A 16,173-nucleotide genomic window follows, 5' to 3' on the forward strand; every position below is an offset into this window, starting at 1 on the left:
GGTTAGTCACACCTTGAACACGTGAAAGAACCCACCACATCTTTCGAAAAAGAGTAGAGGCATGCCCCACTTTGAGTGGATCAAAATATTCCATTCTAAATGGGGCATGGAATTTCCCGAGCAGCCTTCGTAACCCCTGCTTCTCCTAATGGGTCAGGGTTTTCAGTGAAGCCCTGCTTGTCTCGAGCATTGATGTTTCTGACCTAGGGTGAAGAGATGCTGCTACAGTAACAATAACTAGTAGTTCAATGCTTAGGTGAATGGCCCCCTACGTATACGGCCTTGCACTGAGCGAGTTCCTTGAAAAAGTAAAACTTTTCGTGTCATTTTCTAGCATCAAATATACACGAACACGATGCAGTTAACCAAACAACTTTTTAAAGTTTATTTCCAACAACAAAATACACACAGAGAGCTGATATCAATGCCTCGTTGATGTTTTTATTCCAATACCCTTTGCTAATCATGTTTCTGGAAGGGTAATTTTTTTTTATAGCCAACAACTCCTGTCCTGCACAGGTTTTCACGAAATGTTTTTCACGGAATCTGGATTCTACATGCACGGCGTTTTCTATACATGTTCCTAACATTCTCCAACCTAAAAAGAGCAGGATTTGCTGACTAGTTTTCTATGTACACTCTTGTACTTTATGAAACGGTTTTCTGTTTGTTTGTATAGGTTTGCTGTCCTTATCAGCTCCAACTTTGCTTCCTGTCTAACCGGTTCGCGAGCATCTTGCCTCGTCTTGGTAAGTTTTATTTATAGATTCATTGATTCGCTACGGAACCGGCAGGTCATTGATGAGGAGCGCTGACGTCATCCGCAAAAAGGACTCCTTTGTGTCAAGGGAAATGATAAAAGTCGTCGTCATGGAAACGTCCGGACAGCTGTCGGTCAGTTGAATCTGTAGAAAAGAATGGGGATGACGTCAGAGTTACATATAGACACGATGTCCGGCAGTTCAATACAACAGCTGGGCATTTTCTTTGAAGTTCAGGGCTCGAAATACATTTTTGGGGGAGTACGTGCACCGGTCTATCAATGACTTCATTGTTCGGACTCCTTTGTTAGTATTATTTTTTTCAATTATTTCAACCGGCAAAGGAAATGAGTCTTATGAATAAGATATTAAAGTAAGTTCAACCCATATCATTCAGTCTATCTGGCCAATCTTGACTTTTTCTTCATTAACACACGAATTATGGTAGAGACTGATAATGACAGGGACAACTCGAATGAGGGGTTTCATTAAATAAGATAAGATGAACCGAATTCAAGGTTTTAAATCATATCTAGACCTGGTGGGGGGGGGGGGGTCATGGGTCGGGGGTCTCAGTCACCCCACCCCCTTAAAACTTTAAAACAGTAGATGTATGATCACTATATTTTCAGGCAGTCATGTGCATATAAATTTTGATCACTCCTGCAATTTTGGTATCGTTATGACGTAATTATGACGTCATTGATGTAATGCTATTTGCTAAAACCGTCTAAATAAGGATTTGGTGGGATGTATAGTACCTCCTTTTCCCCAGCTCTTCCAGGTCGTCTTCGTTCGCCTCGAGGGCGGCCTCCCTGGCGAGACTCTCCTCCCTGTAACGGACGATGTCCGAGAGGATCCGCACGGCTAGTCCGATGGACATCTCCGGGCGGTCGTACTGCCGTCTGGACATATGTAGGGGAGCTGAAAGAATAAACATAGACGTCAGGGTAGCCCTGAAACTGAATCTTAAACTCGACCCTGAACCTTAAAACTGAAGCTAAATCTTAGACATCTCTGGGCGATCGTACTGCCGTCTTAACATCTACTGAGGAGCTGAAAAAATAAACGTCAGACGTTCTACCTCAGAGTAGCCCTGAGCCTGAATCTTTTAAACCTGACCCTGAAGCTTAAACCTGAACCTAAATCGTAGCCATCTCCGGGGGTCGTACTGTCATCTGGACATCTGCAGAGGAGCTGCAAAAATAAACACAGACGTCAGGGTAGCCATTAACCTGAATCTTAAACCTGACCCTGAACCTTAAACCTGCACCTAAATCTTAGACGTCTTCGGGGGATCGTACTGCCACCTTGACATCTGTTAAACCTGCACCTAAATCTTAGACATCTCCGGGGGATCGTACCGCCGGCTGGACATTTGCAGAGGGGCTGAACAACACAACACAGACGTCAGCTAGGGTAACCCTCAATCTGAACCTGAATCTTAAACCTGATCCTGATATCCACATGATGCATTAGTTTGGGCAATACGTTTTTTTTTCCAACATCAAAACTGAAATATTACTACAATGTTGACTTCATATCTACCTTGAATCTTATTGTTGAGATATGATGACGTCTCGTAGCCGTTCTGCGTCCGAACGTCCTCAAACAATTTGTGCCTGTCGTCGTTGTCCATGTTCAAGTCTCGCAGCAACAGCTTCGCCATGTGCACGTTCTCGCGAGACCTCGAGCCGGGCGCGGGAACACATCGGACCAGGCAGACGGAGCAGCCGACAGTGATGACGAGAAGGAGTAGCAAGGAGCGAGCCATTCGGTACTCTGTTCTGTAGACCTGAAAACAAACAATGAACAATAATAACTTTATTGCACAAAATTGTACAAGGTACAAAGTATGGCATTCACTGGTACAAAGATAACATTCTATTAGGCTAACCAATCTATCTAATACAATATTATGTAGTAGTCTATCTTATACAATATGGTGAAGTAGTCTATCTTATACAATATGGTGTAGAAGTATGGGATGACAATGGGTTTTTACAATCATTCGAGGAGTTTCTTACGTCTAGACATTCTTTGATATATTTCCCAATGTATACCCTGCATGGGTTGTCACATGTCATTGTGTACTTAAATTGAAAAATGAATAATGAACAACAAATCTCACATCTATAACTTACTAGGAGCATGACCCATTTATAGAAAACATAATCCCCGCCTCTCTTATTCACACGACATAAGGTGGCATCGACTGGGCTTGAGGATGAAACTTCATATTCAGGCATCATGTTACCCCACATCAAAGACACCGCTTAAATATTGATAACGCATAGAAGTGGTACAGTGCCCTAGAATCAAGTCAGGATTAAGAAGGATTGATTGCAGTCCTGCCCATTCATTTCTTTTTCTCTCAACGTAAAGTCTGAAGGCCATGTTGATTTCCTTATATGGATTACATCCTCTGAAAACCCCCAAACTGATGCGAGCGTGTGAATGACTGACTTTGGTATTCTACGGCATCAGTATCGATATCCGTTTTATAGAAAATATTTTCGGTTGCAACTTAAGTTACGGCATATCTTTGCTCATTATTAAACTGCTCTGCGCGCAAGATGGTAAAAGCTGCTCTGCATGCAGTCTGGTAGGTTTTTTTTCCTTTTTTAAAAGAACGAAAATTGATGCAGATGTCATCCATATAATAAAATCAACATGGCCTTAAGACTAAACGTTGAGAAAAAAAAGAAATGAATGGACAGGACTGCAATCTATCCTTCTTAATCCTGACTTGATTCTAGGGCACTGTACCACCTCTGCCCGTTATCAATATTTAAGCGGTGTCTTTGATGTGGGGTAACACCTCCGTTTCTATGGTTACTGATGATGTGTGGTTGTCATGACGTGGGCGTGTCGGAGGCGTCAGAAGCACATCCCGCTGATGACGCGTTGGGTGTTTTACACCCGCGTAAAAAGGTGTTAACCCTCTGTCACTCAAACTGGGTTATTGGATCAGTCACTTTGCCTGAGATTCTGCAAAGATTGTAAATTCTTAGCTTATGTTTTTGTACGAAAATTTCAAATTGGCGCAGTATAAGTTTCAGTGTGCATCGGAAAATTGGAAAAGGAAAACAAAAATTGAAGAAAACATTAGAACGAGTAAACAATGAATGGAACACCTCAACTGCAATTTTGCATTTGGAATAGAAGAAAGTAATGCTTTCTCTAAGTAATCCGCATCGTGTACATCTTAGATAAAATATTTTTACAAATTATAACAATTCCAACTGTTCCTGAAATTGACAACCTGTTTTATCTAGTTACAAGAATATTCATCCATAAGATATGAAAGTCACATAGATGGATTACCAGGGCCTCTTTTTCTATGAGGGTTTATATATTATGTAAGCGGAATTTTTTTTCATTGTTGACCACGACTGGCAAGACAGTTTTTTGTTGGTTACGAATCCATGTAGAACATTACATAACACAAAATGAATTAAGCAACTAGATAAATCATCTTAAAAGTCAAATGGTTCAGATAACATCCGCTATCTTTCATCAGTGACTGAGAATGAGGCTGAAGACAAGTGCTAGTTGTATTTAGATGCTATTCTTAAATTCAAATGCTTAAACTCGTGCTTTCGTTTGACAGGATTCATTTCAACAGATAACAAATGATAATTTTACATATTATTTCCGCCTGAGGTTCATACGAAGAAGCATCACCATTAAATGATGCCTACAGAAGAGCTATTTCTTATAGTCATATGAATAAAAGGTACGAAAAACCTACCACTTTGACAAACTCCTAAAACTCGTAAAGATGTGCAGTAAAGGCGAGCAATAATAGAGTTTTTCGATATACCTAAGGCTTTGCATTGCAACAACACACTTCAATAAGGAGCACCTGGCAGCAGATGCTAGTAAGTCCTTCTTATATAAACAATGTTCTCTGTCTTGTCTTTGCTAACGAATAGTTGAGAATGTTTAACACCAAGTTTTCTACAATAGAAGAAACGCGGTGAACACTTACTTTCTTGTCAACGACTTGAAGATCCTCTTCTTTGAATCTTGCGATGCTGCCTCTGGGATCGCCTTGTCCACCTGGTCGCTTACTGCTCTCAATCAGCTTCCTTTTTGCCTTTTATACATTTCTTGTCTGCTTTGCATGTCGGTCAGCTCCCTCCTTCATCAGCCGGGTGACGTGTTTCCTCCCCACACGACAGGTGGCGGAGATCTGATTATCGCCCCCGCAGCGGGCACTTTCCGGGAGGCCATCAAACCAGTGCACTTCTCTTCTCTTAAGGAGCGAGTGTGGAAGTTTTTTTTTTTTTACTAAGTGACAGCCGTTTTCTTGTCATGAATGGAGATTATGAAGAATTCAATAGCCACACGTACCGAATGGAAAGCTAACGTGTGCCCTAGAAAAGAAAGAGTTACTGAAAGTCACAACTTAAACTTTCGACAACGATACACCGAGACTCAAATTGGCCATTTAAGACGGTGACAAAAAATGTTAAACATGAGCCATGTTCTATGATAATAGCAGAACCGGATGTCAACATGCATCAAAGAACAAAGACGCCAGCTTTTTTTGATTACTAGTCATAGACAATGTTGAAACTTATACCATTATGAAAACATTGCTCATCATCAAGTAACAAAAAAAAACGAGGTCAGCTACATGAGACAGTTCTTTCATTTTCGGTTACGTGCATTCATGTTTTTTGCGTTCTACTGCAAAGGATCAACGACATCAAATGATGTCCAACACGATTTTATCTGGTTAGTAGCTAGTCAATCACCTTCAGACTCGAAACCTGTCGTCATAGACAGTAGACAGTTACGCAAGCAGTGTTCTTCCATATTCATTCGCACTAGATAACATATTAGTCTGGTAGACAGAGGATAGAAATGGTACCACATGTAAACGTGTCAACTGAATGAATCATTTAGAACAGATTGTTGATTTCATGCCATACATTGTACCATGTACGATTGTTGAGCAATAAAGGATCATACAGAAGTACAGGTACAGATATTTTAGCATGATGACCGTGTCAGTCCCTACACCTGAGTGAGGAGGGTTGACACGATAGCCTTCGCATGGATTTGTTTAGGGTGGATGACAGGTTGCGAATCTGAGACCCACACACTTTGGGCATCCGTCTTCTCTAGCGGCACCAATTCGAGGGAGACGTGTTGATTCTGGTTGGGATGCTTGCAGCGAGCTGCCGGATTACTCTTACACTCGAGGTCCGCCTTGATATATGCCAGCCCGCCTGGCGCTGCTCTCGTCCGCCAGTTGAAGACAACTGCTGTTGGAGACTTGTCCCTCTAACTGATACAGATATCATAGGGGGGAAATACGTGTTAAGTGTGGGGGGGGTATACGTGTAAAGTGCCTTTCCCAAGGGCACAACGTCGGAGCGCAAGTTCTGGACACAACCCGGGATCGAACCCGGGTCCCATTGTTTGACAGCCACGCGCTCTACCACTTACGCCACACGACGCCACATACACGTCGGTCAGTTCCGGCAGGTGCTGCTGAACAGTTGCATGGATCTTTGAATCTTGATCGTGTTATCAAAATAAAGTAACCAGCAAAAGACGTTGTATCCTTCTGTCCTTACATATTCATTACATGATATGCTAAAGAGCCTTACAAAATGACACCTTTGCACAGCTCTAATATAAATCATGACGCAAAAACATGCCATGTGACGTTAGTTTCTGGCACGTTCCTGAGAAAGTAGGCCACGTAGGTGTGAGTTAGCAAGACGATTTCAGTTTGTATGTCTCGTTTCGAAGTCGCGTCTAAAGAAAAATGGTATAGATATCCATGACTTTCTCTGCACATGTCTTGCCTTCTTTATATACGGAACATTATAGCAAATTATAGCAAGGGCGAGGGGCAAGTTCAAGTGTCCAAGGGCTAAGGTGGTTATACAAGCCATCCTGATCAACATAATGATCCGCCACGTGGGGGGATCGTGTTAAGTCAAAGATCATCCGTGAGTAGTTTCATCAGATTAGTAAGTCACTGAATAAAAATACTATTTTTACACAACCAAGAGTTTTATTCCACCGACGTTTTGGTGACAATCTGTCACCTTCTTCAAGGCAATTCCGGCTGGTACCGGTTCACATAGCAATGCAACACAGGTGTCGCTGCTTATACATATTAATGAGATGCATTCGTAAACGCAAAATATTTACATATGTACAATCACAGGAGATGGCATCAAGATGAATTGCCTTGAAGAAGGTGACAGATCTAGATTATCACCGAAACGTCGGTGGAATAAATCTCTTGGTTGTGTAAAAAGAGTATTTTTATTCAAGTCAAAGATCAAAACACAAACACACACTAAGAAACTGACACACGCGTATTCTATATCTCGTAGTCTTTATTGACAGAGCATTACTGTTAACTATATTTTCACGATCTAAAATCTTACATACTTTATGCACATTTGATAATGCCCATTCGTGTTTTATTTTAGAATTACAGGAATACAGAGTCGAATGAGGTAATGATTTACACCAACATAGTTAATGAACTTGTAAGTATTATATGTTATATTTCAACATTCCTAATGTGTATGATAACGTGTGGTAGATACCGGTTGATTTCTGTTTAAACGCAATAAAACTAACACGGTAACGGTTGCTTGGGACAACCGACGCACTCTTTCTATCGGGCTATTTTCAAAAGCAATACGCCCTGACCTTAAATTCTGCACATAAAGGATGTCATTATAGCTAAATTAATTTATATGTACTAGCTATATTGATGTTTTTAGCTATTTTGATAGCTTTCAGAAGTATCATTACACCGATAAAGTACAATTTTAGATACAAGCAATCAAAATCTATCAAAGAATAAATCATGATGATTAGACTAATAATCAAAGATTACAACAGCATTTCAGATGACACCCGCAGTTATGCATCAATGGTTTGGAACTTTCCTTGTTGTGATAACTAATGCCGATGACATCAGAGTTCGGGAGTATTTCTTACTCCCACGCTACGTGACCGGAGAGTGACCGAACTGGTAAGTATGTTTGTGTTACTGGTGAGAAGTAGCAAATGCGACCTAAAAATGTTGCACGTAAAGTGGGAGTAATCTCCAAGCAGACCTAACGGTTGCAAAGACCGTATCCAACTTGCAGAATAATTTTTTTGCGATGGCGCCTGTCAACTTCTCTGGCTGACTGGAGCTTCTCTGGCTAGCTTGTACGATTTTGGCACCGTGGGGATCTGCTTGGAGATTAAAGTGGCAGATCAACTGAAGCGATATCCTTGGTACATTTTAACGTCCCAAGATCTAAAGATTGGTCAAAGTTTGATAAGCTATTGCAGTCATGGATGGTCTTTCCGATGATCTTTGAATTTTGTTAGTTTTAATTTTCAGTTATTTTATGACAAAGACCATAAGGGAGCCTTTGTTTGCCAATCCTCTCAAACCTGAAATGTTCATGTGTCTAATTTTCGTCCAGGTGGTTATTTTACAGATTCTAAAAGATTGATACAAAGTAAGGAGGTAGATGTTTGATCATCAGATCAAATATTGCAATCATTATCGAAAAGCAATACTATCGATATGGATATTAGGAGAATGGTTTTCATGATAGTTGTCAGAATCTGCACAAGCAGTAAGCACGTGCACACAGATGGTAAATCTATAGTTTATCCAGTTCTAACATTGTGTATTAGATCAGGTTCTCATTACCTTTACCAATAAGGTTATGTTTTGATAGGGTTGGTATGTTTGGATGCATGTAATACTATGTATGTTTGCGGTTTGGCAGCATAACTGGATATGCTATGATTGGATTGTCCTGAAACTCGGTATATGGTTTAGGTCATTTACTATCAGAGAAACGATTAGATTTGTGGTCCGCGGCTTTACTTGTCAGTGTAGAAGAACATCTTGTTTTGATAACTCGCGTTCTGAACAAGCTATAGTCACGATTTTCGGGCGGTCGATAGCAATCATTGTAATGAGACAGAATTACTTGGCTTGGGTATGGGTTCTTTAACCTCTAGTTGCGGATATGCCCTGCTGTGACGTCACCTCACGGAGTACAGCGGGCGGGACAGAGGGACGGCCTCTCACAGATGTAGTACAGCTGGAAACTGCACCGTTTCTGGTCCAGCGCAGCCGCCGCCACGATTTCTCCTCCTGGTGGGAGACATCAAACAGAGATGCATATCAGATATGTAGATCACTTCTGAGAAGTATATCAGATATACACATCGGAGATGTACATCATCGGTGTACATGTATATCACTTCTTGTACAGGGAAGCTACGGATACGATATCTCCTTCCATTCCGAGTTCTTGAAGAAGTAATAGTTGACGTAGCCCGAGCGACTCGCTCGAAATTGTGATGATGATCGGCTTTGATAGGCAAATCAAGTCAGATAAACGACTTTTTGATTGATCTTGACCTTCTTTTTTATAAGTGCCCTCACACTCACAACATGTGACTTTATTGGCGTATAAGAGGGGCGGTGGGCGATACCGACTTTCAACCACATTTGACCTATCACCTAGGTTTACCAAAGTCACGTGGCTATTATCATAAGTAATGCATGACATCTTGTTAATCCAAGAGTATGCAATGACGCATCTGACCATCAGGGTACTAGTACACGACTCAATATATACCGTCTTGAAAGACAGAGAGGTGCTTAAAGAAGGGAGTTGAATTAGTCCGGGCCAGAATACTCAGATTATGATGAGCATACTGTAGCAACCTTACCTGCGATGCAGCGCATGGCTGTTTTCTCGGCGTAGTCCCGGACGGCTGCTCCGGGCCGGCGGCGGTAGTTGACGACTCCCCCGGTCGCCCACACGAAGTGTCCCTGCTGCTGGAAATCGTTACCGCTGGTCCAGTGGATGTACTGGGGGTGGTCTGTTTAGCAAACAAACATTCTTTCAAGCCGAACAGTAAAGACAACAGCCTTTGTTTTGTGAGAGAAGTCTTTTCAAAACGAAACACATGTCTACATGTATGTTCCTACATAGAATCTGTACCGATAATAAGACATTATTCTAGTTTGCTTGGAAACTATTATACCAAATGGTTTGTGTGTCTTTTGAAGCTTGCATATTCACATTGAGTGCTCTACTTATCACAGTATAAAGAACAAAAAAGTGCAGAACTGAGAATTCATTAATCGAACTTAATCTAATCTACCTGGACCCATAACTTTTAGTGTCCACGGTTCTCTGAATAAGCCACATTTCAGCTCACAAGATCAAGTATTTCATGTGCGTGTATAAACATGTAGAATCGCCATTGAAGCGCATATTCTCATTGCAATATTGATTTAAAAAGATCTTTCATTCATTTCCCAATAGTCGATAGGACGGTCTTCACAACGCCCAATTATTATCATGCAGGGCCCACTCGCTGATAGCGTGAAAATGATATGCCTACAGACGATCTAAACTTCCAGGACTTATCATTATCAATGCTCACCTGCTAACATAATGTTCTTCACTACGTAATGATGATATTACTATCTCAGTACATGGGACTTGAGTGTAAACAAAGTATTTCCTTTAACAAACGATCTAAACTTCCAGGACTTATCCTCATCAGTGCTAACCTGCTGACAGGATGTTCGGCACTACGTGATGATGATATTACTACCACAGTACATAGGAATTGAGTGTAAACAAAGTATTTCCTTTAACAAACGATCTAAACTTCTAATGCAGTGCCCACCTGCTGATAGGATGTTTTCCACCACGTAGTGATGTACGAAGGCGTTCTCATCCTCATCCTCGATGCTGAGGAGGGTTGCTCCGACCGCCTCGCACAGCGCCTCCGAGTCATCCCAGCTCAGGAACTCGTTATTCTACAGGAGGTGTTACAGTGTTATAACGTGTATTATAATAACAGGTATCACAACCATCATCATCAGCCGAAGTTCTAAAGCACCTTTGAGGTTAAATATAGACCCCAACGGACTGACCAACTGTTTTGTTGGCTCATATAAGCTTAAGAAGAGGATGCGCTAGGTCTTCCATTCGGGGTAGATGATGCAAAAGTCCTGGTGCAGTACCAAGGTCGGCCATCAGGAGGCCCAACATCAAACTCCATCCAGAGGTTCCCAAGTTTAAGCGACAAATACCCGGTAAGAATGACAAACTGACATGAGAAAAACTATACCTCCATTTTTCAAAGAAGTAACAGTACAAACATATCAGGCTGTACCGTGATACACACTGGGTAAAAACAATATACTGGGGGCGTATCTAAATTTGTAGCTTTTATCCGGAAGACGGCAGCCTACCACATCGAACTTGTAGCACCCGCCGGACCCGTTACGATGGATGAAGCCACTGGGACAGCAGCTGGAGTCGGCGAAGTCTGGAATAAAGACAACAGCAATGTCTTTATACTGTATTCTATATTATTTGGTCTTACATACATAGAACATACCTTTGGGTATAGCATTTTGTGTTCTGTCATGTATTCAGTCAGTCAGTCAGTCAGTCAGTCAGTCAGTCAGTCAGTAAGTTAGTCAGTCAGTCAGTCAGTCAGTCAGTCAGTCAGTCGTGAGTCAGTCAGTCAGTCAGTCAGTCAGTTAGTCAGTTTTCCAAACATGCATTCGTTGATACACGTACTCACATTAATTTGTTACTTTATAAATCTATTTATTACATTTATTCAGGTTTATCGAATTTCCTGATGTTATCAACGTTTGAGTCCGATTAAATCTATAATGAAACTTTTGTACAGTAACGAAGTGATAATAGTTATTTAAAACTTTAATGATGAACTCGGCGTTAAAGCTTCGTCACAAATAAGAAATTCAGCTCGGCCGCGACATGTTGGCGAGCTTCAAATGTGCATTTTCGACCGAGGTACGGCCGACGTCCTGTCGATTACGCGTTGATCCAAAAAAAACCTTTTACCCGGTTAGTCGATTCTGACTTTGTCCGTGTCCAAGAGATGGTACCATTTCATGGGGGATTTTTAGTCTTTAGTGTTCGACGGACGTCCCCGAGATTTTCATTGGAAAATACGGTCGACGCTCATACGGTCGACGCTCGAGCGATTTTGAAATTCGGCGATCTTCGGGCGATCTACAAATTCGGCCGACGCTCGCATGAATTGTGACGCCGGCCTTACAAGCTATGATAAATTCGCCTGAACTCACCCACACTTCCCATCTGCAGGCTACCCACGTGACCCGTGAGAGACGACAGGGTCAGACTGTTGTGCGCAGGCGTCACCTCGTCCTCCTCGGCGGAGATCGCACCGGAAGCCACGACGCCAACGTTTCCGGTGGTTCCACTACCAGAACAAACCACAAATTACAGCGAAAAAAATGTTCACATGTACGAATTCAGTTATATTTGAAGAAGAAGAAGAACTTTATTGCCCGACAATTGTAACTGGTACAATGTATGGCAACTTACGCACACGAAAAATGTTCACATGTACGAATTCAGTTATATTTGAAGAAAGAGAAGAACTTTATTGCAAGCCAATTGTAACTGTTACAATGTATGGCAACTTACGCACATGAGAGTTAAATTGCTAATACTTGACAAATACAGAGAACTGATCTAATCTATGACTAACAGTAGAAATAATCTATTGAATAATGCACATGCTAAGGCTCTATAACAGTATGTTGGTAACAGTATACTGTGTCAGGAATGTTTTATAGAAGGCTGAATTCGGATTCTAGAAGAAGTTTCCATTTCTTTTTGCAACAAAATGACAGGCGCCATAACACAGTAGTGTGCATGTGAGCCATAGACAGAGTCCCATTCTAAGAAGAGCGACATCATTTTTTAAATCATTTTTTCTAATTATTATTTTCAAAACCTTTATTAATAACACAGTATGTACAACATGTGGACAATCATACATACAATATAAAATGTAATTAAACAACAATGTACAGGGCTAAGGGTGCTGATTGTTGAACACTACAGAGTAGAACAGGAAAGTGTTCCATAATTTGTCATTCATCAGGTCTCTGTAACTGTCCTTATGTTTTATCCATGATTTGTAAACAACAAATTTTGCCACAGTGATCACTTTGTTCACAGTCACATTGACGTCCAGATTATGGTTGATTTCGAGAAATATCAACAATTTGGTTATCTTTACACTAGTACCGTTATGATTCAACATGTTTTCAACTTTTTTCCAGAAGTTTCAAGAAGAGCGACATAATGCTATTTAATATATGAACACCTGAGTTTCAGTTCTTCATCAACTGGCATTTGTTTTGGATCACTTTCATAAAACTTTTGCTTTATGGGGAAATTTATGACAGACAAAGATGATCGAGTCCTACCTCATCGATGTAACGGAAACACTGTAGCAGCCGCTAGAGGAGGGTAGATCACTCTTAATCTGTAGAGGAAGGGCATTCGTAACGCATCATTTTAAATTCAGCAACAGGTTTTTAGTGGCGCCTCCTACCTTTTGCTGTCAGGACTGCATCACAATGATGTGATCTATGGGCAATCACCATCATCATCATCGGCGTCATCATTTTTATTACAGTCATCATCATCATCATCATCATCATCATCATCATCATCATCATCATCATCATCATCATCATCATCATTTTCATTACAGTCATCATCATCATCATCATCATCATCATCATCATCATTATCATCATCATCATCATCATCATCATCATCAATGATTTTACTTGGCAAGACTTATTTTCAAGTCTCAATGTGAAAGTTTGAGTTCAATAAAAACAAAAATATGTTGAAACATTAATGAAGGACATTTTATTAATCTGTACATTTATCCTAGATCTTTATGAACAGCATCATTTTCTGATAATGAGGTAATTAATGACGTCATACATTAGTCTCTATCTCCTCAGCGGTTCCGATGAAGGCTGCTGATGACGTGTTCTCCATGTCGCTGGTGTAGCCGAGACCCGGGAAGGCAATGGTGAAGAACAGATGGCCAAGAGGAGCTGGGAACAAACACATTTTGATATAGGTATATTTTTTAAATGTTAAATATTTGAAAAATGGACTGTTATTTGTTTTTCAATCTTTTTACATCTACTGTAGTCACAAATAATTTAATGTTTTCAAAATGCAGATAGGTATTGGTATATTAAGTAATAAGTACATCAGGCAAAAGTCTTTGTCCCGGGAGTTTATTCTCTTTGTTGTTGTTATTGTCTTTTTGCACGTATGTTAAGTAATTTTCATTCATTACGTATGTGTAAACTTAACTTAACAGATATTGAAAAAAGGAAGACCAGCTGACCTGGTTCCTCCTTGCAGTCGCATGTGTAGCAGCCATCGTTCCCTACAGCGAACCCGTGCTGACACGTCATCGTACAGAACATCACAGGGCAGGACAGAACGGTGTAGTCTGGGAACAGGCAATGTGAAGGGATTTAAGATATCGTTCCCTACAGTGAACCCGTGCTGACACGTCATCGTACAGAACATCACCGGGCAGGACAGAACGGTGTAGTCTGGGAACAGGCAATGTGAAGGGATTTAAGATATCGTTCTCTACAGTGAACCCGTGCTGACACGTCATCGTGCAGAACATCACAGAACACGACAGAACGGTGTAGTCTGGGAACAGTTCGTACAGAAGGGATGAGAGCCAGCGTAATCCATGCTTAAAGATAGCACTGAACTGTGTATCTGTGTAGTCTGTGTAATCATGAAGAGGGACTTAAAAATCGTAAACCATGCTCAAAGTTGACCATTTGTCCATCTTAGCTCATCTAGTTTTTTAGATAAATATATCTATTACGTTGTTTTTGCGTAGGTACTGGTACAGGCTTAATTTCCATGTGTTTTTGGTTGCCTTTCAGTAACTTTAAGGTCTTGTAAGTAATAATCAAAGAATGTTGAAATTATACTTGGATTAAGTTTGCATTTATTCAAAAACATGTATTAGAGGACGTGAAAATCAGACGTTACTAGTTCCAGATAAAGGTAAGCGCAGCCTTTAAAACGCATGACAAAAAAGGTACAGGTAATTCTGAACAATATACACATCTCCGGAACGAATATCCCTGTTCAATATTCTGCACAGTGATCGTTGTCATTTAGAATCTGTATGGATGGGGTGAAATGATTGTCGAAGCAACTGATAATTTAGTTACTGTATCAGGAAATGACCTGAAAGCCCCAATTAACGTTAAATCAAGTCAATTAGGAACGATAAAAGCCTCCATTGGCAAAATCATAGCTTGTTGCTTGTTATAATTTACATAATTCGGTTTTGTGACAGCTTTTGATCAATCAATTATAGGAGAACGTCATGCGTAATTGATAGTATGTTCAGTTGTTCGGTCTAGAATGCTAATTCTCCTTGGTAGAACTGGTGCGTAATCCAGTATAAATGTGTCCTGTATAATGATGTTTAGGCATAGGTGTCGTGTGTAGGTTGGAACATGTCTTTTGATGAAATGGAACTTGTTTTTAATCAGCTATCATTGTAGCAATCATTCATCCTAATGGGAACCTATTGATATCAATGCCATTTAAGAAAAGGACAGTATATTCAATGCTCTAGGGAGTCGAGTAAGCTGCCATTGTAGCAATGGTGAGCTGTTCAGTATGTCCTCATCATAGCTTGTCGTTTATCTCTATCCAGTTCAGTGCGACTTCATTCGCTTCCCGCAGGTCTGAGTCTGTGCAGATAGGTGAGAGTCTGCAGCTGTTCATCAGTATGTGCTAATCGGAACTTAGTAGTATAGTATTCATCAATGGTAGAAAAAAATATGTTTCATTCTTGTGCGTCTCTCGGCAACAAAGTATAGTGTTATGTATTTTAGCTCTGGCCCCACAAACTTATATATTACTTCTGCAATATCTTTTTCTTCTAATCTTTATACGTTTGTGGAGGTTAGACATCCGTAAAATCTTTATATTCATTTTACACTTTTTAAAATCTGTACATTGTGATTGTAATGTATAGACCATGTAATAAGGACGTAATTCGGGCGTGTTTGATCGCGAGTTCCTTACGAATAAAATCATTCATTCATTCATCTGTAATTGTTTGTTGAATATTCGTACCAGAGCAGTCAGGGTTGCTGTACCCAGCCCCGACCCTGGTGCCGGCCACCTCCTGTCCCTCCCCGTCCACGCACCAGCACTCCCCGGTACTCCCGTGGCACTGTACGGGCATGAAGCCGCCTGACGCCGAGCACGTCGGCACGAACCCGCCGGTAAGGGTGTCGTTCGTGTTCAGGGCCGTGGCTCGGGCAGTTTCACACGGTGTTTCATCTGTGTAGGAAAATATACTTTTCGTTACTCTAGATATAAACTCCCCGGGCAGTACCGTGGCACTGGACGGTAGTGAAGGCGCCTGAACCCGAGCAGGTCGGCACGAACCCGCCGGAAAGGGTGTCGTTCGTGTTCAGGGCTGTGGTTCGGGCAGTTTCACACGGTGTTTC

At 41.0% G+C, this 16,173-nt stretch overlaps 1 protein-coding gene across 1 annotated transcript; it reads right to left on the bottom strand.

Annotated features, from left to right (window-relative positions):
* Positions 1 to 549: 549 nt before the first annotated feature.
* On the bottom strand, positions 550 to 4,882 carry LOC136424334 (uncharacterized). The gene is made up of 4 exons (XM_066412895.1): positions 4,756 to 4,882; positions 2,310 to 2,556; positions 1,523 to 1,685; positions 550 to 905 (listed from the first exon to the last, which is right to left on the bottom strand). Exons 2-4 carry the CDS (start codon positions 2,533 to 2,535, stop codon positions 896 to 898), a joined length of 399 nt encoding a protein of 132 aa, XP_066268992.1. The 5' UTR covers positions 2,536 to 2,556; positions 4,756 to 4,882; the 3' UTR covers positions 550 to 895.
* Between the last annotated feature and the right edge of the window lie 11,291 nt (positions 4,883 to 16,173).

The sequence above is a fragment of the Branchiostoma lanceolatum genome, chromosome 18 (genome assembly GCF_035083965.1).
Source record: "Branchiostoma lanceolatum isolate klBraLanc5 chromosome 18, klBraLanc5.hap2, whole genome shotgun sequence".
In the NCBI taxonomy this organism is placed as follows: Eukaryota; Metazoa; Chordata; class Leptocardii; order Amphioxiformes; family Branchiostomatidae; genus Branchiostoma; species Branchiostoma lanceolatum.

Bases quoted from the DNA above. Each gene is read 5' to 3' on its own strand.
- LOC136424334 (XM_066412895.1), bottom strand. From the start codon at position 2,535: ATGGCTCGCTCCTTGCTACTCCTTCTCGTCATCACTGTCGGCTGCTCC. The intron at 1,686-2,309 runs GTAGATATGAAG...TTATTCTTTCAG, and splicing joins TCTCAACAATAAGATTCAAG to CTCCCCTACATATGTCCAGA.